At 30.9% G+C, this 24,574-nt stretch overlaps 2 protein-coding genes across 2 annotated transcripts; both read right to left on the bottom strand.

Moving 5' to 3' along the window:
• Positions 1 to 5,667: 5,667 nt before the first annotated feature.
• Positions 5,668 to 7,091, bottom strand: LOC131654859 (bZIP transcription factor 44-like). The gene is made up of 2 exons (XM_058924785.1): positions 6,880 to 7,091; positions 5,668 to 6,797 (listed from the first exon to the last, which is right to left on the bottom strand). Exon 2 carries the CDS (start codon positions 6,493 to 6,495, stop codon positions 6,010 to 6,012), a length of 486 nt encoding a protein of 161 aa, XP_058780768.1. The 5' UTR covers positions 6,496 to 6,797; positions 6,880 to 7,091; the 3' UTR covers positions 5,668 to 6,009.
• A 4,444-nt stretch (positions 7,092 to 11,535) lies between these two features.
• LOC131660220 (putative disease resistance RPP13-like protein 1) lies at positions 11,536 to 15,676 on the bottom strand. Its single transcript, XM_058929400.1, has one exon. It carries the CDS (start codon positions 15,512 to 15,514, stop codon positions 11,864 to 11,866), a length of 3,651 nt encoding a protein of 1,216 aa, XP_058785383.1. The 5' UTR covers positions 15,515 to 15,676; the 3' UTR covers positions 11,536 to 11,863.
• Positions 15,677 to 24,574: the final 8,898 nt, after the last annotated feature.

Genomic DNA, 24,574 nt, shown 5'->3' with positions numbered 1-24,574 from the left:
TAAAACATAATCAAATCTGAAATCAAAACAGAATTGAATCCAAACTTAACAAAATCAAATATAATTTTATTAAATCAATAATATTACAATCGGGATCAATCAAAGATTACAAAAATCTAATCTCAAATTTCCTAATCTGAATTAAAACCCTAAGTCTATAAGAATAGAAGGAGAAGAAATTGAAGGGGTCGAAAAAATTTGGGGAGAGGAGAACACTGAGAACGCCGATTCGTCTTCATCTCGATTGTACCTACAAACGGAGAGAAAGAGATGGATTAGCAAAAGGATTAGGAGCTTACACAATCCTGAATTCAAGAACAAAAGGTAATCCTATTGCGACTTAGCTTAGGTTGATTATTGAATCATTTGTATGTTCGTTTGTTTTGATTGAATCTGGGAATTTTAGGGTTGTGATTCATAATATTTGGGGTTTTCTGGGTTAGATTGCATGAGGGTATGAGTTTTCCGGTTGAATATCAATCGGAAAACTGGGGTACACAGTGATAGTTGTTGGGTTTCGCGGTGGGTTATGGTTGATAGGGGTGGTCGGTGGTGGTTTTCTGGGTTCGTTTACAGGTTATGGTGAGGGTGTGATGGAGTTGAGAGAGAGAGTAACACGAAGAGAGAGAAAGGATTTGAGAAAATGGAAGAGGGAGAAGGGTGAGACCGGTTAACGCAATCCTTAGGGCCGTTAGATGGATGACGCGTGGCCTCTTGATGGCCACACGTTTGGAGCTTGGAACATGATTCCATGTATCTCCCTTACTATGCATCCTCAACCTAAGCACATGCAGACCTTTAGACAACCACGTACGAGATCCAACGTCCCCAGATCCGTATGCACACCATGATCTTCCATACACCCGCGCACGCTGAATCAACCAGACCCAAACCTTTATGGGGCCTAATCCAGTTTCTATTTACACACCCCTTAAATTGCTCCCAAGTGTAAAACACACCCCTATGCCTAAATAAAATTTTAATTAATAAAAAAACTAATTAATATTATTTGATAAATTTAATAATTGTCTATTTGTTTTTTTCCGATAATCAATTTTCTCCTCGACCCGACCATACCTATTGGTCGCATTAGGCGAGAAATAATTCGGATCAATTTATTTATTTGTTAATAAAAATTCAATTAACTTTAGTTTAATCTTCTCCTCGAACCGACTAAACCCATTAGTCGCATTAGACGAGAAGTGACATTTTAACTAATTTGCTAGCTCTAAATCAATTCTCTCCTCGACCCGACTGAAGCTATCAGTTGCTTTAGACGAGAGATAAAATACACAAATTAAAATACATTTCAATTTGCTGCCCGCGATGATCAACCTATCGATCTGAGTAACCAGCAATGCCTTTAATCCGTTAGCTATACTGACCAAATCCATTGGTCACCGCATATAACGGTGCCAAATCAAATCAGGGTTGTATGCCAAACCTCAAAACATTTTTCCACATTCAAATCAATTTCAAAACTACGATAGGCCATTCAAAAAGCCTTTAAACAATTTCAAATCACAAATTCGATCCTAAGGCGTACAACCCTGTGCCCGAACTACGTTGACTCTGATCCTCCATAAGGATGTACGTAGGCACTTGGTAACAAGGCGAGTCTCCCCCCTTAAAATTTCAATTCATTCTTAAATTGTATTTTTTTACCCTTTTCAATTCATTAGCTATAAACCTCATAATGCCATAAACCTTATCTTTACAATGTTAGCCTTTAGGAAAGGGTTGAGGGTGTCTAACACCTTCCCTCAACCTGATTATAATAACTTACCCTGAATCTCATATCTGCGTAGGGTTTCCTATTTGCCCTTCAGAATAGGTGGCGACTCTAAACCTTCAATTTTAGGGCAGGTTGCTACAACTATCCCTACCATTGATGAACTCTTTGATGAGTTGAGTTCTGCATCTATTTTTACTAAGATTGACTTAAGGTCATGCTACCACTAAATTTGAATTGTACCAGAAGACACTCACAAAACAACATTCAGAATTTTTATGACATTTTAATTTACAGTCCTTGTTTAAATGATAGCGGCATGCACAATTTGAGGTTGATTTTAGATTTGCTTGTTTCAAACTAATTTTTAGCAAAATGATCTAAATATGTGTTTGATGTATCTAATGTTGATAATTTATGCCATATTATTTTAATTAATGGTGTTATCTCATATTTATCGAAGATTCAAACAATATTAGATTGACTGGTGTGACGACCACTCGTGACTCTTAGGATATTTTAAGGCTTCATCGACTTTTATAGACGATTTGTCTGCCATTACACCTCTCAGACAGATCCATTCACTAATCTTTTGCGCTTTACTAAATTTTTCGTGGAATACAAAGTCGATACATCATTCACAACATTAAAGGAAAAAATGACATAAACGCTGGTCTTGGTTCCTCATGACTTCTCAAGGATTTTTTAAAACATATGTGTTTGTTGTCGCCATTGTTGTTGTTTTATCTTAAGAATGTCTTTCTCTAACTTTCTTTTGCAAAAAGATGTGCAACCGCATCCTGACTTCATCATTATATGTTCGCGAGATGTACCCCATCAGATACACTAAACCTTATTGAAATAGGAGTAAAAAAAAAGAAAAATATAATAATTGAATTGAATTACATGCTATTTTTCTCTATCTCATCTAACAGATTATAGATAGTGTATTCTTCATCAAATAGAGTTGTGTGGTCCTGGTTTGATTATGCAACTCCAACAATTCTTACTTTTAAGAATAAATTTGGTTCTATGTGGTGCATGCTTGCCATTTAATTTTTAGGAAAAATGATTTCCATTGTTGTTATGAAATAGAGTAAATGTTTGTCTCTTTCTCAAATTGGTTTGTGTTTGTAATGAACCGTATTTACTCATATGAATAGTACTCATATCAATTATACTATTTGAAGGATAAAGTCAATAAAATGTTCGAAACTTTTTATTTTAAACGATGAAGGAAATCCACGTTATGGTAATTTGTAAATGGTTATACAAAACTTTTTTGTATTAAGGTAGTTATTATTGTGCATGAGATAAAAATATTTTTTTTAATTTATAAAATTCAAATTACTTCTTTCATATCTCTCAATTTTATTATACTCTCTAATTTATGACAATAAATTATTAAAAAAAATACATATATTATTTACAATAAACAATATATTATAACAAAACAAATATTTATTAACATCAATTTTTTTGTGTGTGCGATACACAAGTAAATAAATATAGTTAATTTTTTAAAACATCAAATAAGTATGTGAATAATATTTTTTCATTTAAAATTTGCATACTATTAATAACATATTTTTACATATTTTTTAAGGTTTAATAAATTTACTAACAAATATTTTTAAATTTATCAACAATTTTTTCATGAATAGAAAAGGCATATGTGAAAATTAATTTATCTATTAATACTAATAATAAGTCACATTACTCATTTCAATAAACTAAATTGTTCATTTTGAAAAGGACAAATATTTTACAGAAAAAAAAACAAATAAATTAAGTTTGATGCTTTAAATTATAGATGATAAAATGAATGCATCCCATGATTTTTTTATCAAATAATTTAGTGGATATAATTCATCATTTAAAGATGAACAATTAAAATATCACATGTTTGAATTTACATCATTACATTTCATATTCATCTGATATTTTTACACAATTATCAATTGAGTTGGCTTAACAAAATTAAATCAAATGGGTTTTAATTATAATTTATAAATCATAATATTTATTTAAAAATATTCACACATTAATATCTTTTTAATGCATGTATATTCACTCTATTCATTATAAATAATAATTTATTATAAAATCTTAAAACATAATTTAAATTATTTAATTTTGAAAATTGTATAAATAATAATGTCTTGTTTTATAATAAAAGTAATCTATTAAAGTTAAAACATACAATAAAAAATGATATAGTGAATTTTCAAAATATATTAAATAAAAATAGATAGATTGAATCTGATTTATCAACTAATTTGTTTACACCAAAATATATTTAATAAATTATTTAATAGATGAATGGAATGAACAATAACTTATTTTTTATTTAAAATAAAGAATATGATTAATTAATTAATCATATCCTTTACTTTAAATAACAAATAAACGAAAAAAAATTTATAAAACAATTAAAAGGAAATATTGCATAGCTATTTTAGAGATTTTAAAATAATTCACTAAACAAAAATAATACTCCTAAATTATTTTACGATAAATCCTTGTCAAAAATAATATATAACATCGTAAATTGAAGCCCCTAAATTTAAGGACCCATCATAAAAGTTTTAAAATTCAAGAACCTAATTACTCATTACTTACAAACTTAAAACCTCAATCATTTTAAAAATAATTAACTATTTAATTTTATTTAAAAAATAGGACCTTTTTTATAATTAATTCAGAAATAAAATATTAAAATATTTTCTTTTCTTTATATTACTCTAATAACTTTGCGTAGAATTATTATGTTTGATAATTTATTATAAGTATTAAATCTTATCAATCTAAGCGTTGATTTAGTTTTTTTTTTTTTAAATATATTAACTCTATATTTTTTGAATAAAATTTAAAGATTACAGTTTTTTTTGGTAATAAGATTACAATTATTTAATTGAATAATCAATCATCCTAAATAAATGGACAGAAATAATATATTAAATAAATATAATATTTATATTAAACTATTAAATAAAATAGTTTTAAATAGAGTTAATAGTAAAACTGGTGAGGGTATTGGTTCATTATTTATCAATCGAATCACTTGATCACTGACCAAACCGAATAAATAAACTGAATTTAATTGAATAACTCAATTGAATAAATTGATCTCTATAACAAAATTACATAATTATTAAATTGATCGAACGACTTTATCTAAAAAAAATCATGACATCTACAAATTTTCAAAATAACATATTTCACAACTTTATTTTTTAAATTACATTCTAAACATAACAAAATAATATAAAATATAAATTTTAAATAAAATTTAATTGTAACAGAAACTGAATAACAAAACAATTGCGGTGTCTATATTTTAAGTTATTTTTATAAAAAAAAAAAACATCAAAACAAAATTATTTTGTATGAGAAAAAATAAACCAAGCATTTAATCTGATAATTTTTTAAAACAGACAGTTGTTCGATTTTTACCAATTCTATCCAATTCTTACTAGTTTACTAATAGCTTTAAGAGTAAATCTATTCTTTCAGATAATTTAATTTATGAATTAATATTGATTTTTGTGTGTTTCAATGAAAGGATAACTCAATAAATACGTGCTAAATGAGTTAAATACGAATATAAATTGATAATTTAGAAACCAATTGTTGATATTTGTAAAACAATTTTTTTTTTTAAATTCTCTTTTACTCAATATTTATTTTAAAAGTTAATTCAACAAAATCTTGTCTTTATTATAAAAAATATTTATTTTAAATTCTATAAACAACTAATGTATTTAGTCTATAATATAGACCATCTAATTTATATAAACTATATAAATTAAATATTCAATAAATATAAAAGATAATTTTTATAATAAAACTAATTTTTAGATGTGACGTGAAACAAAAAAATAAAAGAGAATATTTCACATTAAAAAAGGACAATATATTAGAAAAGGACAATATTAATCTAAGCAAAATAACATGCAATTTTTTTTGTTGACAATATGACTTAATAAAAAATAACAACATAGAGAAATATATAGATTACATTCACCAAAATATCTCCTCATGGTAATGGACAAAGTAGAACTAGTGAGTAGTAGTGACATAGTACCAACCACTAAGTCATGGTCATTTTCATTGAGTAGTGTATTTCACCATTTCTCACCAAGCATTACCTTCCCCTAATCACACACTACTACCATCATTATTTCTTATTTATTACCCTTTCACTCAACCCAAAATGATTCCAATTCCACCTTTTTATTTTATTTTATTTTCCCATCATCATCACTCATCACTCATCACCACTTAAAAACATGTGCAGAAGTTGTAGTAATGGGCAGGTTATTATTATACATCATCAAATTCATCATGTTTTGTGCACCACTTGTTTCATAACAATCCCTTGAATCATAGGACCCATTACTAGTGTTGTTTGTGTTGATGAGTTCAATGATGTTATTCAATGATTGAAACCTTTGACTAAGCTCACCTATTTGGGCCCTCAAAATTGAATTTTCAGCCTCAACATTCAAATAGTGCTGTGTTGTGATATTTATCTTATTCACAATCTCACTATTGTCTTTTGTGAGCTCAGATACCTGATTCATCATATCATCAACATGTTTCTGCTTCCTCATCCTAGATCTCTTCGCCGATTCCCGATTCGATTGTTTCCTCTTGTTTTTTCTCTCATCCATCAGATTGTTCACATCCTTCTCAGATCCAGAACTTCCAAATTTCATAGATGCAGAAGAATTTCCGGAATTTACGCCGGAAGAAGCCATCAATCAAGAGCTATCTATTACTATTACCGTTACAACAACAATAACAACAACAAAAACTCGAAAACCCTAATCTCAAAAATTAACTAATTGATTAGTACTAATGAGATGATTACATGATAATATATGAATTGAAGAGGTGAATTGAAAAAACGTAGAACCAGTAGAGAAAAACAACGGAGAAAGATTGAACTAGGTGAGTTCTGCGTCTGAAAGAGGAATTTATGATGAATCCAGAAAGAAGAACTTCACTGAGAACATGAGACATGAATGTCAAAAACTTTCAATCAGAAGCATCAAGATTCCTGCACAAAAACACATAAAAAAAATATTAACTAATATCACAAAGTGAATTTAATTGAAACAAAACCTAAAATCAGAACTAACCTTAGACGCAGTAGATTTTCTTCGAGGAAGAAGAGAGGAAGAAGGAAGAGAAGGGGAAGTTTGATAGGTAAAGATGGTGTGAATTTATAGAAGGGAGTGATGGTGACTGATACAGAGAATAGAAAAATAGTGAAAACAATTTTAGGTATAGAAAATGAGGGCAAAAGGGAAAAAGCTTCGGAATCTCCTCCGAGGTTTGCGATTTTTTTTTTACTTTTTATGTTTTTTTTTTGTAATTGTAATTTTTCGATGGGCTTCTATATATTTATACAACATAAAAAAAATATAGGGTTCTATTTAAAAATCAATTTTGCAATCTTATCATCAATAACTTTTTTATGAAAAAAAGTTTCAAAATTTTTGTGTTTATCTTTTTGGATAAAATATTAGTTTTAGGATATAAGGATTGAAGTGAATCCAAATAAATTTAATTATGGTATTACAAGGAGTTAAGATCAATCCAAATAAATTTAATTATACTTTTTAGGATAAGGATTTAAGATCAACTCAAATAAATTTAATTATACTTTTAGGAGGTATTACAAAGAATTAAAATCGGTTGACATCTGAGGTGACAAATTTATCACATTTATCTTCATTTTAATAACTATTTGTAAAAAATAAATTAAATCAAATTCATCTTTAAAATTACACATTTCAATTATATTTATAGAATTTGAAAAACAATTTAATATTTTAATATGTCAATTTATTTTAAAATTTAATAAGTGGACAATAGTGATATATGTTAGTTGAGTTAATTGAGCATAATTAATCCGCTCATCTAAGATTTAATTATTGATGAAATTATTTATTTACATTTATATCTTTATATAAATAAAAAAATTATTGATATTTATAAATTAATAATTTTAAAAAATAAATATTTAAAAAATATATAAATATTAACTATTAAAAGATAAAACAATGAATGTTTAAATTATTTAAATTTTTTTATGCATAATCATCGTGAGAATATTAAATAATCCGACTATTCAATTGATTTAATTTAATTTTTACAAACAATTATTAAAAATGTAAATATTTTAAGTTTAACATCTTTATGTTTATTATTTATATTTGTATAAACTATAATCAACATTTATTATTTATATAACTTTTTAATACTAAAATTACAACTTATCTAAATAATATCACAAGATTTGTTATTTTTTGCATGTCAGCTTTTTAGTTCTTTTTAATTCGTTTTCTATCAGCAGAATATAAAATAGTTAATGTGCTTTTTTTCTTTTTATGAAAATGAATTTACTTATGTTATCTCATAATATTAAAAGAGGACAGTCATCAATTCAAATTACATATTTAACAAGATTAACTTATATCTGTTAATTGAATCAAAATAATATAAATTATTTGTTCAAAGTTTAATATTTGATAAAATATTTTTTTAATATTTTTTCATAATAATATTATAATATAAAATATATATGCTAGTGAAAATAAATCTAATTATATGATAAACAAAATATTATCGAAAGGTTTATGAGATGAAGAGAGAAAAATAGATATCTTTATGTAAACCATATGTAGCAAAAAAAAGAAAAAGAAAAAGGTAAGGTTAAAAAAAAAAAAAAAAAGCATATTCTAATATCGCTTGTCTAAAATAATTTGTTATTATTAGAGATAAATAAATAAAAAGTAATGAGCTGTCTTTCTTTTTTTGTTTCCACATTTTTTTTTAAATTACTCTTAAATTTTTATACTCAAACTTACTTTTTCTTTTTTTATAAAATTAAATTTTAAAATGAGTGGTGACTCTCTTTATAAATTATTGTCGGGCCTTATATTTGATCTAAAGTGGATTTTAGAGTTTTCCTAATACATACTCTCACTCTAGGTCTCTCAACATTAATGAACTTGGTTGCATAGATATAAATGATGGTTATCAAAATTGACAAACTTTATGAATATGGAGCAACAAGGTTTAAGAAGAAAAATGGTTTCTCATTCATTGAATTAGTTTCATACAACAAAACTTGTTTTGGGTAAGTCAAAAAACTCATTAAAATCGGTCAAATACGAAGGTTCAATCCAAAATGTTGTCTAGTCCAACTGACGAATAAGTGTATTCTCGGTAGTAGTTCTCACACAAAAGTCAAGCGTCACACTCAACTCAACTATTGGAATTCATCCAACGGTCTCCCGCACAAAACATTGTGTTCATCAGAGGTCGGTTCTAACAATCGTTCATACATAAGTGTGACTCCGCATCACACAAGGTGCAACTCATTACACACTTGTAAATTGCTTCTCTATGACTTCACTTACTTAAGCATTTGAGTGTTAACCATGCAAATACACTTCGTGTTCCGTCCATCGATGACCTTCACCGCCGCGTCAAATGTTGACCAGGTGACTTCAAATATAAGAGAGGACGAATTGTGTCATTTGATTTTTGAAAGCTATTTTACAAAAGATTGATTTTACGGTTGGTCAGTTTAAAAAATAAGATAAGATAGATAATTACGCGCATATAATAAATTGAACAAATATAGAAAGAAAAAAAAGAGATATTGAGATCACACTAAGATTTATATTGATTTATTAAACTACACAACCTAATACAATCCCCACGAGTTTTCCTTTGAGATTTCCCCTAACAACTTTGAGCTTTTACACTAGGTTCAACCTACAAGCTCCTTACACCAAAGCTTTTACATATGTTCTACTTGTAACCTTTATATCACTTACAATATTACAAGAGGACTACCCTTTTTAATTATAATTACAACCCAATCTAATTTAAACAGCATAAATACATAGATCTACTTTAACATTTTGCTCTCTTAACACTAAGATAATGACAAGTGTAAAAAAATGATTTATATGAAGAGAATGAGTGAGGATGAAGAGTATATAATCATATTTCATACACTGGAAGAGTGCATCAGACTTATTAGATATGGAACAAAAACTCTCAAAAAATAAAATTATCCATGGCTCTGACCATTCTCTAATCAATTAGCACGCAATGCTAATCAATAGGGGTGTGCAAAATATCCGGTTGTGAGACCAAAATTCATAATCAAATTCAAATCTGTTTTAAATATTTGAATATAACTAAATGGTTATTAACTGGTTTAGTTATTAATTATTTGATTATCCATTTATATAATTCAAATATAATTATAATTGGTTATTAACCGGTTAAGATATTTTTATATTCGGTTATAATCCGGTTATTATCCAAAATCCAAAATTAATCCAAATATTTTAATTTAATTCTATAACAATTTTTTTTTATTTTCAAAATAAAAAATATTTTTAAAACTGGATTTTTTTTTAAAACCGGTTATATAATTATAATCATATTTACAACCGGTTTTATAACCAATTTTAATAAAAATGTGGTTATGGTTATAAATCCAAACCATTTAAATGGTTATGATTTGGTTTCTAAAAATAACCAACCATGCACACCCCTACTAATAAATAGACCTAGCAAACATGAAAACGTTTTAGCTAGATTTGCTTCCTAATCAATTAAAAGGGACCCTAATTTATTAGGTGGTGAGTTCACTTCTTAAACGATTAGATGCAAGTTCTAATCGATTAGAGAGTGAGATTTCACTTTCGTAATTTATTAGGATGCTTACTAATCGATTAGTTATAGAGCATGAGCGATTTTAAAATAAAAAATATCAGAAGCCTAAGACAAATGCCCCTGTTGCCTTACCTTAAGGCAGAGTTTGATTGATTCTTGTTCATTAAAATTGATTCGGATTATCTTCAAGATTAAGGTTAATTCCAAGATTATTCCCCTTAAATACTCTTTCACGACTAGTTCCATTGCCTCCATTTTTGTGAAAGTGGTTAGACTTCATGGTGTGCAGGAACCGGTCCTTAGTGATCGTGACTCATTATTTGTGATCATCTTTTAGAAGTGATAATTTAAATTGATAGGTATTGTGCTTAAGATGTCGTCAACTTACCATCCACAAACAAACGTCCAAATAGAAGTGGTAAACAAGAGCCTTGAAGCCTATGTTTGATGCATCATATCTAACCAACCTAAGTCCTGGGCGCAGTGGATTACAAAAAACGTAGGACTCCAAATAAACTCCACAAACAAAAACATCAACGTGAGAGACTTGAAATACATTCTTTCTTGTAATAGCATGAAAAAAAGTTCCAATAATATATTACATTAATAAAAAACAATTGTAATAATGTGCTACATTAGTTGCACATATGGAATATTTTCACACTGTTTAATTCCACTTTTTGAGGACTTGGGAGTACTAAACACTGTCCAATTAATATTATCACTACTTGTTGAATCTGGTGTAACAGAACCAAACAGAGGACAGAGTTATGTTGACAATGTTGCTGAATTTTATCTTCTGTAGAGGATGCAGCATGAAACACATTCAGCGACACATGCACCCGAATAGAGGATGTAAGCTGTCTACATATGTTTACTGGTGGATTAAGCAAGCTATTATTAAAGCTTTGGCCAAGAAGTCTAGATTAATCAGATTACCGGTGAGGCGCTTATTCATAGTTTAATTAAAATGCAATTCATTTCTTGATTCAATCCTAGGTTGAACTCAATTAATGCTAATATCTCGCATGTAAACTATTTTTAATCATGCTTATCAATCGGTTTGATTATTTAAGAATGGGAAAATAAAATAAAATAAAATAAAGGATATAATAATGATGATGTACTTAACAATGTGTTTACAAAAGAATATTCTTGTTTCAATCTAAAACAATGTTATCTTTGTGAACAACCTCTCCTATAGCAGAACCTAATCTGTGTGTGCTACATCGGCTTTGAAACATACAACCTTCATATTGTGACATGTCCATCTATTTCTATGACAGGGATGTGAGCAATTTTGGACCAATGTTCCTTCCTTTTATACCTTTCTTCTAATGCAGGGCATCTCGAAATGACCAGTAGCTTGAGAGAATCGGGGAGGCTTTCTTCTGGTAATGACTCAAGTCTTGGACAAAATCAAAACTGAAGCGATTTCAGCGAGGAAGGGAGGTAGTTTTCTGGAAACGACTCAAGCTGTTGACAGTTACGAAAGTGGAGATTTTCGAGAGAGGAGAGGTGCTGAAGCCCATTTCCTTTAAAGGACTTCATTTTATAGAGATAACCGATAGTCAGAGACACAACGGAGATGGGTAACAGCGGCTCCTTTAACAAGGTGTTAACAATATCAACACAACCTCCAATACTAAAACTTGAAAGAGCAGTGAGGCCTTGAAGACTCCATTCCCTTACAGGCGGAGTTGTTTTTAGGAACTGAATATCAATTGATTGCAAATTGGGAGGTAGAGAAACTCCTTCAAAAAATGACAACTCTCCGCATTCCAAAACCAAATGTTCAAGAGCAGTGAGCATGTCCATCTTAAGCTTGACTTTAAACAATCCAATTGAATCATGCGATCTGATTTCAAGTGATTGGAGTCTTGTTGGATAACATGAAGGACTTTCTGAAACAAAAATTGAATCTAGACTAGTACAATAACCAATGTGAAGCATTTGGAGCGCAGGGAAACCATCAAGTTGGAAGGATGTAAGTGCATCACAGCTACTCAATATTGTCAAACTCACAAGGGACGTGTAATTGCTCCATGTTTCAGGAGGCATGAATGCTAACTTGGCACAATAATGAATACTAATTGACTGTAGTGATGTTGGTAGACCATCCATCGGAAATGAAATGAGAGACGGAATTTGATAGAGATGCAAGTATTGAAGACAGCTGCTGCTCATAATCATCTTTGGCAGAGACAAAAGCGCCAAACAACTATCAATCGCAACACTCTGCAGCAAGCACGGAGAACCACTTTCAAGCAACGGCCATTGGATTCTTTCACTAGACCCCTCAAAATCTAAATCTCCCCTAATTTTTATTTCTTTAATTGACATTAGCCAATGCATAGTAGGCGGTGTTTCCAATAGATGACCGCAATCTTCTATTTCAATTTCTTCTATGGAATAGAGGTGAATAGGAAAATGTCGCCTAAGTTCGGGACACTTGTGTAACTCGAGAGTTTTAAGACGAGGAAAAGCAGAATTGCTTCCTTCAAAAGAAAGCCATTCCTTCCAATTTGGCATGTCGTGAAATTTCATAAGCTCAAGGGATGGAAATGGTTGGAAGGAAGAAATGGAACTTTCTCCTACTTGGACATTGTAGAACTCTGGGCCAATTGTCTCCAGCATCTTCATACCATATATTTCTAGGTCCTTGAGAGAAGCTAGCTGCCCCAACGGTGGAAGTGTCACACAATATTCACAATTACTTATGCAAAGGGACACCATGTTAGAAAACGAAGAATCTCCCAACCAACTTGGAAAGCTTGTCCCACCATACAAATCAATTTTAAGGCTCTTCAGGTTCATTGAAGGTTGCAACATATCAAGCATAATTTTCACTTTTTGCGAGTCTTCACTATGTTTTCCCCAAAGCAGTTCTAACTCTTCAATTTGCTCTTTGTTTTTCAAGTTGGCATCATGTGCCTCCTTGGCATCAATGATATGATGCAGGTTCTTAATCGTAAGTTTTCCTCGTAGATGTGGAAATTTCTTAAGGTCTTCGATAGATAACCCTACTTGTTGCTTCCCCACTACAAAAACGGTTAAAGTTTGAAGGTTTTCTAGTCCACAAATTTCTTTTGGCAATTCCTTTATATCTGTTCCACTTATATCAAGATGACGTAAACTGATTAAATTTCCCATATGAACTGGCAATTCAGTGAGACACACGCAACCTAATAAAATCAAGCTTTGCAAATTGTAAAGTTTACATACTGTATCTGGCAAGCTTTGTATTTTAGTGGAGGAGAGGTCTAGATACCGCAACTGCTTCAAATTGCCAACAGAATCCGGTAGTTTGGTGATGTTTGTATACTCTGATAGAGATAACACACGCAACCATTCGAGTGATGGTAGCAAATCATCAACCACCTTCATGGATAAGTAAATTTGTAAGCTCCAATAGTAAATGGGTAAGAAGCTTCTCAAGCATTTGAAATGGGTAGGGAACTTTGTGAGAGTGTCATACCCTTCTTGATTATATGACAAATAACGAACCTTTTCAGAGATGTCGCCACTTCCAAACCTAGAACAACTTTTTCCAGATACAACTGTAGCTAAATCGTTGATAAGTTCATGCATGAAAAACATTTTTCCACGAGCATCATCATTTGATTGTTGAATTAGCGATCTAGATAACAATTCAGCAAAACAATCATCACCTAATTCCTCCGCTGATTTTCCCCCTTGAGAACAATCAAGGAAGCCTTCTGCCATCCACAACAAAACCATTTTCTTCCTATCAAGTGGATAGTCCTTCGGAAAAATTGAACAATATGCAAAACATCTTTTCAAATGAGAGGGAAGATAATGATAACTCAAATGCAAAGCAGGCATAATATTATCATTTGGTAAATTCCATACATTGTTGTTTAAAATTGCAGTCCACTCCCTTTTATCTACCCTTGAACGTAGAAGACCTCCTAGTGTTTTAGCCGCTATTGGCAATCCACCACACTTTCTTGCAATCTTCCTGCCAATTTCTTCAAGGGCTGTGTTCTTACTATCGTGAAACTCATCACTTCCCAATGCATGCTTCGATAGTAAAGACCAACATTCTTCTTGTGACAGAGGGTCTAATTTATGAATTGGAAATGTGTGTGCCATCGCTGCAACTTTTTGTTGACGTGTTGTTATAATTACCGAACTTCCAGGTTTTCCATCAATGAGCGGACTTACCAGCTCATCCCAATCATTGTAATTGTCATTCCATAGATCATCCAACACAAACAAAAATCTTTTCTCCCTCAAGTTTTTCTTTAATTCAACTCGAAGAATATCAAGATTATCACTTTCCCAGACCTTTGAAGCAGCAGATGTTGTATTTCTAACAACAGATTCAAGGAGAGACTTGGTTACTCTCACAACATCGAAGTCCTCGGATACACAAACCCAAGCTTTGAAATCAAAATGTTGTTGAACTTTTTCATCATTGTAAACAAGTTGTGCAAGAGTAGTTTTACCGACACCTCCCATACCCAAAATGGCAACAACACCTAAGTTATTATTTCTGCTTGTGCCACAGTCTGATACCAGCATATTGATGAGTGTATTCTTATCATCCTTCCTACCTACAACAACAGATTCGTTTACCACTGAACACGAAGGCGTTCTATGAGAATCTCTACCACTTACAGTTCTCTGCAAGCCAAGGATGTTTTTCAGCTGGACAAAAGTTTGCAGCCTTTTACACATCTTCTCCATCTTTGAATTGATATTTATAGATTTTGAAGGCAAGTACTTCAGCTGATCAACTGGTGTGTTCTCCACCTTGCATCGCAGGGCATCGTAGCTGATTAAGTTGAGCAAATCTTCAGCATCAAATAATGCATCTTTCAAGTCTTCAACCCATTGTTTAACATGAAGATCCTTAAACTGCTTCTGTTCTGCATCAGCCAGCACAGCTTGAAGAGCTGATAGTGTTGTTTTCAACTCTTCCAGTAGTGAGTAATTGAACTTGGTGTTTCTGATGAAAACACGAAACTCCGAGGAGGTAAGTCTGTCTGCTATGATTTGAATTGTAGCCGAGAGAAATGCGCCTCCCACCACAGTTGCAGCCATATTGCTATATAGATTGAAGGATAATAGTAATTGCAATTCAGGAGCAAAGACTCACATGAATGGATAATACTTCTGTTTTTGGATGGCTGGCAGTGCAGTGCAGATAGAAATATTCAATAACTACCAGACTCCAAAGTCAACTGTCATTGTTTACTCATCTAAATAAATACACTAAAGTCATCAATTAGTAAAGGTAAAGGATTCAATTTCCATTTGTTATTCACAACTTGAAGCCCACTTTTGTGTACTGGATTTGGTTCAATGAATCAAGTCAATTTAATATTTTTCTATAATAAGCCTTTTGTTTGAGTCCTAAAACAAAAAACCCAAGTCTGTATTAAACTTTTTTTGTTTGATTAACTGTATTAAACTGTTCTTTTTTGCATTCTATGTGGCTTGGTAAATAAGTAAATTAAAAAATAATATAATTATCAAGACGTGTATTAATAATACGAAACTGCAATCAATTTGATACCTTTCTCCAAGTCTATCATTCTGATCAATCAATTTATTCAAATGCACTGTTCTCAAAAAATAAATAAATTGATCCTACATTACAGCAACTGTAGTTAAATTCGAACTATATTTCCGTGAGTTAGGATCATTTGACATATTTGTTACCTTTGCAGAATAAGGCCCCCCTTGAAGATGATCATTCCCATGGTGTCAAATGATAAGAGCATGGAGGTTGTGTAATGCATATGGAGATTTTAAATTTTGGAATTTAACATTTTTATCATTCAATATATGTGCCGTACTTAGGCCCTCTTTGTTTCAGCTTTAAAAAAATAGATTTTTTTTTTATTTTATAAAATAGATTTTACAAATTCGTTTTTTAAAATATTACAAGTTTTTTATATTGGTTTTTTAAAAATGAAACACTAATTTTGACCTCTTATAACATAAATATATATTATTGAAAACCAAAACTTAGTCAAAATCGTAATTTTTTAAAAAAGTTGTATTTCAAAAATGATTTTTAGGAAAATCTATTCGAAATAATTTCAAAGTTAAATGATTTTTTTTGAAATTTTGATATTCAATTTTTTTTCATAAATAGATGAAATACCTAAAGTCACATTTTAAGAATAACTATTCAAACCAAATTGTTATTTTAAGTTTTTTATAAAAAAAATTTATAAAATTTCTTTATACAAAATTATGTCACACTATGAAAATCATTTTTAAAAAATAAACGGACCCTAATTTTTTTTTTGCTTTCGCACCGGTTTTGACCTATTTAGTAGATCGACTAATCCGGCACGTGCACTGGCCAAGCGTTGTTTCTGCCAGGAATCGAACTCGGTATTCCCCGAATGTCGTCCTTTGTAGAGACTCGTTTGCCACTCGAGCCCAAGCGCTTGCTATTAGTGAGGTGAATAGGGCTCTGGGGAGATGAAACAGGTGAGTATATTTGAGGTGTGGTAGCTGAGATTGGGTTGGGGCTAATGGGTGGGATAGATGATATAGGAACAGAAGACACAACTCCAAGAAGAGAGGTGGAGGGTATGGGGAGGGTACAGGGTTGGACCGTGAAGGTAGTTTGAGATAGTTAAATGGAAATACAAACTCATTGAACAACACATCTTTAGAGATGAATAGCCTTCCAGATGCATCAAGACATTTGTAGCCTTTATGTGATGGTGAATAGCCAAGAAAAGTACCTCTGAGGACCTCTAATGCACTTTATGATTGTTGTATGGTCTAACTAATGGAAAACAGGCACAACCAAATACTTTGAGAAAAGCGTAGTTTGGTGGTGTTTTAAAAAAAACTTGGATAGGGATCACATTAGTGTGTGAGGCAGGCAACCCGTTAATTAGATAAACTGCAGTATGAAATGCACGGTCCCAAAAATGATAGGGAAGAAAAGCTTGAGACAACAAGGACAAAATTTTCTCAACATTATCTCTGTGTTTTCTTTCAACAACCTCATTCTGATAGTGAGTGTGAGGGAAAATAAGTCGGTGGACAAGGCCTAGATCAACTAGGAACTGCTTGAAAGGACTAAACTCACCCCCTCAATCTGTTTGTAAGGCCTTTAGCTTAGTGTTTAATTGAAGCTCAACCAGATTCTTAAATTCCTTAAATTTAGACAATGTTTCATCCTTTGTTTTTAAAAATATATCCATGTATGACGACTGAAGGCATCAATAAAAGACACATAGTACTTATACCCCATAGAAGACACCATTGGTGTTGGACCCCGCCAATAACAATATACAAGTTGAAGAGGCTCGGTATAAACAGTTTTAGAAGGTTGGGAAGATAACCTGTGAGACTTTCCCATGCAACGACCAACACAAAAGTCGATATTATTTCGTGGAATATTAGTGATATTACCTAACTTCTAAATAGAATTTATAGTAACAGAACTAGGATATCCTAGTCGACTATGCCAAAGTGTGTGAGATGATACAATGTAATTCACTTTGTAACACCCCATTTCTACCCGATGAATATTATTAAATCAGAGTTACAAAATTTCAACATACAAATGAGATGCTACACTTACTACTTAAAAACAAATTCATTTAATCGCATGTAAAACAGATACATAAGCTCGAATGAACCGGTAACAACATAGTTTAGTCTTTAAAATAAAATAACTCTTTAATTAAGCAGCGGAATCACAATTTTCAACTTCAAATGACATATCATATTTGTCCAACTAAAACAACTTCAAAACAACAAGTACTTAACAAACTCAACTTAAAATTCGACAACTGAAGTAATAACAACAATAAAGCAACTATCATTCATCCCTCCGAGTGTTACGTATCAGAGCAACGATACCGACTGGAACTAATGAAGATAAATATCTTTCATTCTGGATTACTTGCACGTTACCAACATAGGGACAACATTAAAACAGAAGAGGTAAGATATCTGATAATATAATTGGATGTATGATAAATAATATATTAGAATCAGATCATATAAAATCACCACTTCACAACTTTCAAACAACGTCAATCACTACAAATCATTAACACAACAACTATTATATGCAACACCGAATACGACTCTTTACAATGCACTTGCATGTGGTACCAATAGAGCAAAACTCCCAACTTAATAATTTGCCAATTAATAGAGGCATCAACAAGGCATAAGCCTTTAACTTCAACTTTTTGCCAATCCAGGCCAACTTAACAGAGCATAAGCTCCCAACTTGATATGTTATGTATGCGACAACTTATGAATGTAATAATAACAACAACAATGATTCAACAGCAACTCAACAACAATTCAACACTGGCCATAAGCCTACAACTTAACAACAATTCAACACTGGCCATAAGTCTACAACTTAACAACAATTCAACGTTGGCCATAAGCCTACAACTTAACAACAATTCAACATTGGCCATAAGCCTACAACTTAACAATTGTCAATTAATGGAGGCAACGCAACACAATTCATCACCTGCAACTTCACAACTTACCACCACAATATCACAACGACTTATAATCTAAGGCTATTATTATCGAAGTCCTACTAAATTAATTCTACTAAAATATTCTACTGATAAACCTTATTAATCATTTTCTTCTAACTCCATGAAGCTACTAATTTTCTGTTATCAAATTACCTCTACTGTTACTATGTACTTTAGTTACTGAATTCCCTGTTATAAACCAATCCTTGCAACAAACTTGTTTTTCTACTTTATTGCTAATCTATTTCCTACTGATACTTATAGTCAATATTTTCTTTTATTTAATACTAACTCTGCTAATTATACTAAATCTGCCATTTATGCTACTAAATATCTTTGCTACTTCATGCTACTAGAACTCTACTGAATATCCTCTCGTGCTATTACTAATTTATTCCACAATTAATTTCTATTGTCCGCTACATAGATGTATACTACTATGTGATTCACTTATACCAAAACTGTTAGCTAAGACGACAACCAAAAAGCAGACACACAGGACAGAAACCAGAATTAAGACCGAAAGCATGTGCCCCTCGGCACTTAAACATGGTGTCGCTCGGTACCCACCACCACCAAGCCATGCCGATCGGCATGCTTCTTGAGCCCCTCGAAACACTTCCTTCATGCATGTCGTCTATCACACCTTGTGTGCCCCTCGACACACCTGTTTTCCTGGTGACGCACTTTTGTATTTTCTTTCTTCTTGTCCAATTTCCCTTCAATTGACAGTTTTTCACACCAGAACAATACAACATATGATCACAGCAAATTAACAACTATACCAACATCAACATAGAATAATTTTCAACAATAGATTCATTGGAAGTAGAACAATTTCATCAATTTCAGAAACATCCACATCAAATCAACACACACACACACATAGCAACAATTTTACACAACCTAAATCTCACATACTGTTCATTATATATCCCATTATAAAGTCAGAACTCCACCCTTAACTTAGATTGGAGACCACTCTATTCTGCCGATTGAACCTAGCTTTTGCCTTAGCTTCTAACCTTTTCTCTTCTAAATCAGAATCAAAAGCTAAAAAAAATTCTCAAATATGCAGCTACAGTGCGATCATGATATCTCACAACTCAAACCTTATTTTGAATATCCCAACGGTCAAATGTTAGATATATGTGTTGCGAACCTACCCTCAAAATTTGAGCATGATCCAACGGTTAACGAATCGGGAATCGTCGATTTAGTGAGACTAGGGCAAGAAAAACGTGAATGAGTTTCTCTCCTCTTTTCTCTCTTCTCTGCAACTTCCCATGACCAATTCCCTAAGATTTTTCCCTTCTAATTAACCTAATCTTTATATAATTAACTTAATCTAATTTCATTAAACCTATTGGGCCTAACATTCACACCCCCATTTATACTACACACAACCATAGAAATAAGCCCAGCAAAATCTTATATTATTCTAATATAATACTACTACTAATCAACTTAAATAATCAACTCAATAATTCTACTAACTAATCAACTTAGCAACTCATCACAATATTTCACAACTTCAATAATTAATCCAAAAATAATTTAATTAAATAATAAACTAAATTGTCGGGCGTTACACACTTGGGAAGGGGAAACATTATTCGAAGATAAAACAGACTTGAAACTGGTATTATCTAGAGGATATAGGCCATTGGTAGCTACGGGGCCTTGAAGGAGATAAGCATTATTAGCCTGAGATTTCACAATATAATGAAATGGGTGAATTTGGAAATAACAATTATTATCATAAGCAAATTTGTGAACACTGATTAGATCTTTAGTGATTGAAGGAACATGTAGAATATCTTTGAGATGCAATTGAATTTTATCGTGTCATTGAATTTTATCATAAGTAATTGAATTTGTAAAACACCATTCTCCGACAATGGTGCCATTTTGTTGACGCAGTAAAGTAGCAATCAAAAGATTGCAAGTATTACTCCGAGAATTTACCGTGTCCAGGGAAAATGGTCTGGTTAGAATTCCATCCAACAATTTCTTTGTTTTTGAGCTCGTATTAAAATGGAATAAAAGTAAAAAGCGGAAAATAAAATATGAACATAAAATAAATACATTCTTTGGAGAGAATAACTTATCAGGCATGAATATACACTACTCGTCACTAAGTTAAACCTATCGATCAGTTACACTCAACCTCATCATTACCATCACGTGTCTCTCACATCAGTGTTCATCTCTGAAGCACCAACGAGACGTATCACAACCGAGGTTATCTCTAACGCAAAATTGCGAGAACATTTGTATTCTCGCGTCAGCAATCTCTCGCGTGCCACTCAAACACTGAAGCATTAAGCTTCGACACAAAAGTGATTGTTAGCTCAAAATCCATCTCTAGAGTCTAGAAGCTAACAGAAATCTATTTCCAATCAGAATCTGTGAGATATATCTTTACAGCAACACAAATCCCAAACATTTTGCAAAAAGATTCAGGAATATAACAATAACGATTTGTAAAGCAAGTTTTATACAACGCCATGAGCGATAGATATACATGAGTTTAGAGAAAATATACAAATAAACCCAGCAAAAGAGAAATACATAAAGAGGAAAAGAAGAAAACCAAACTTCTCACGGGTTGTTGGCTCTGATTGATGAGAAATTAATCTCAGATCATCCAAGTGCAAGACCCAATATTATTTTCCGAGCTAATCTTAACCTAAGAAATAAATTGATGAATTTGGGACAAATATTCCCCAAAAACATAACCTAAAACTATGCTGAAACGAGAAAGATGTAGGAAAAATTTATGCATGCGCGCTAAGCGGGCTCATTGGGCTTAGCGCGCTTGCACTTGATTACAAAATATCTGGTACAGTAAAAGGGACCGCGCTTAGCGGGCTTAAGAATCCTTATCTGCCTCTAGAAGTGAAAGTGGTAACGTGCTAGGATTTGGGCTAAGCGAGCTCTGCAGAATTTTCTTCCTTATTGCTCCAAAACTACGTATTCGAAGCGTGTCTTCGACACTTTGTTGCTCTAGGCTCCAATACACATCAATACCTATAAAATGAATGAAAAATGGTCAAACGGTACATAAAACGAATCAAAACTCAAGTATATTATTATTTACACAAAATTCGGGGTTTTACTATAAAAACCAAAAGAATGTAATCAATAAGTGCCACAAATATATACTAAAAATAACGACATTTTGACACTTATCATTACCTATCACCTTCTTGCAGTTTTCTACATAGTGTCCCATCATACTACTAAAAGGCATAGCCCTTTCTTTCCACCAAAAATATGTACCTTATATCTTGAGTCAAGTCTTGGTCCATTAAAACTCGAACATAATAGCCAAAATCACTATCAAACATACTCATTGATGCAATAGCATCAATACATATAAGTGTGTCAATAGTGCTGAAACTAAAAAAAGATATAAGGGTGTCAATACTATTATGCCATACCAAATAACCTAGCCCTCACCTAGGCCGGTGTGTTCATTTGAGCATTTAGATTGAAGTATCTAGATGAGGCAAAAAAGCTTAAGAAAACATAGGCCTAGATTCCATTAAGCAACTCACCTAACCCTGTGATCACTCTCCAAAAATGAAAAGGAAAACTCGTATAAAAATTTCTCTAATAAAATGAGCCCCCATCAACCTAAATCCTTCCATTTAGGTGTTAACTTGTTCTTCAAGGAAACAATTGTGACGTGGTTTGACAATCCTACCATCTTGATCATGTTTACAAGTCTACCAAACAATGTTAGCGTGTAAATTATGTTTACAAACCTCCAAATTCGCTAAATAGTCATCTTTCGAAATCAAAATGCCAAGTCTATCACCTTTCAAACAAGATTGTGGAAGTTGTGAGGTTGAGATGTCACCGACTAAATGAAGAGCTTGTGCTAATGTTTTGCTCAGTTTCAAATGCGTGTTGGCAATTGGTTTGATAGTCGGGTCGGTTGCACACAAGCCAAGGTATTTAGAAAGAAGGAGACATTGCATTGCACCACAACTAAAACGATGGTGACAAAAACTAGGTCAATGTATCGAAGAAGACAATGAACAGTGAACATTAACTTTTTCGCTTTGTCGCCTCTTTTTTTTTCCTCTAGTGAAATTCATCATAATTTTTAAAATATTAAAAATGTTATTATCTATGGTTCCATTTATTTCCTATATTTTTACTAACGGGTTACTTGCAACTATTTTTTTGTTCCGAAAGAATATTTTCAAATTAAAGAATTTTTTCAAACAAAGTCAAAATAAGTTGTATAAAAGATTCTTAAAACAATCAAATTTATCTAGTAATAGATCTAACTAGGGGTGTTCATGGTTCATGAACTGCACTGAACCGAATCATATAAATGGTTCAGTTCAGTTTTTAATAACCACATTAATAACAATTCAGTTAATTGTTAAAACAGTTTTAATTCAGTTATAAATTGGTTTAAACCGGTTTGTATATTTAAACTGGTTTAAAACCAATTTGTATATATAAACCGGTTTAAAACCAATTTATAGTTATATAACCAATTTTATATTAAAAATTGTTTTAAAATTAATCTATTTTTAAATTTTATTTTTTTAAAAAAAAATTTATATATATATATATATATATATATATATATATATATATATATATATATATATATATATATATATATATATATATATATATATATATATATATATATATATATATTATGTTTGCTTCAGTCGGTAGTTTGATTCTGTTTTCAAAAACAGTTTTTTGGTTTTTAAAAACTAAAAAATTAAAAACTTGCTTGGTTAATCAATTTTCAAATTACAGTTTTGGAAATAGTTTTTTAAAAAATAGTTTTGAGAAGAAAAAAAAAACCAAAAGTGGTTTCAGCAGTTTTACTTTTCTATTTCAAAGTTTTCAAAAATTAAAAAAACACTAAAAACATGTAATTTTCATTAATGGCATTTTAGTAATATTTTCTTTATTTGAAAGATTATATAAAATGACGTGATACAATTAAATTAAAGAAACAAAATTATATTATTAAAAAAAATTGATCTACCATAAAGAGAAAAACAATTAATTAAAGTTAACATTTTTTTTTATATCGTCAGTATAAAAATATCACCTAACAGAATATTACTTCGTAAATGTTTATTCAATATATATATATATATATATATATATATATATATATATATATATATATATATATATATATATATATATATATATATATATATATATAACTGATAAATATTTTTATAATATAAGAGATATTTACAATAGATTAATATATAGAAAATATAAGACAAATATTTTTCTCATCAATTAATAAAACAAAATAAGAGAAAAAATTGGCAATAATACATAAAGAAAGACATGACATATATGTTTTAGATAAATATAAAAAATAAAATTCATACTTATCATTAACACTTAAAAATCTATCTTATTTATGTATAACAAATATTTCTAAAAAATTTATCATAATTTTTTTGTTACCTTCTACGATTTAATATTTTAAAACATATTTTAGAAATAAATTATCAAAAATAATTTTGTTATTTTTTGCTTAAATTTTTTTTGAAAATATAATGTCCAAACAAGTTTTCAAAATAGAGGGATAGGTCCGATGATGAAGAAA

The sequence above is a fragment of the Vicia villosa genome, linkage group LG3 (assembly GCF_029867415.1).
Source record: "Vicia villosa cultivar HV-30 ecotype Madison, WI linkage group LG3, Vvil1.0, whole genome shotgun sequence".
Lineage (NCBI taxonomy): Eukaryota > Viridiplantae > Streptophyta > Magnoliopsida > Fabales > Fabaceae > Vicia > Vicia villosa.
This window is presented reverse-complemented; position numbering and strand designations above follow the sequence as displayed.

Coding starts and splice junctions, on each gene's coding strand:
- LOC131654859 (XM_058924785.1), bottom strand. CDS start 6,495: ATGGCTTCTTCCGGCGTAAATTCCGGAAATTCTTCTGCATCTATGAAA.
- LOC131660220 (XM_058929400.1), bottom strand. CDS start 15,514: ATGGCTGCAACTGTGGTGGGAGGCGCATTTCTCTCGGCTACAATTCAA.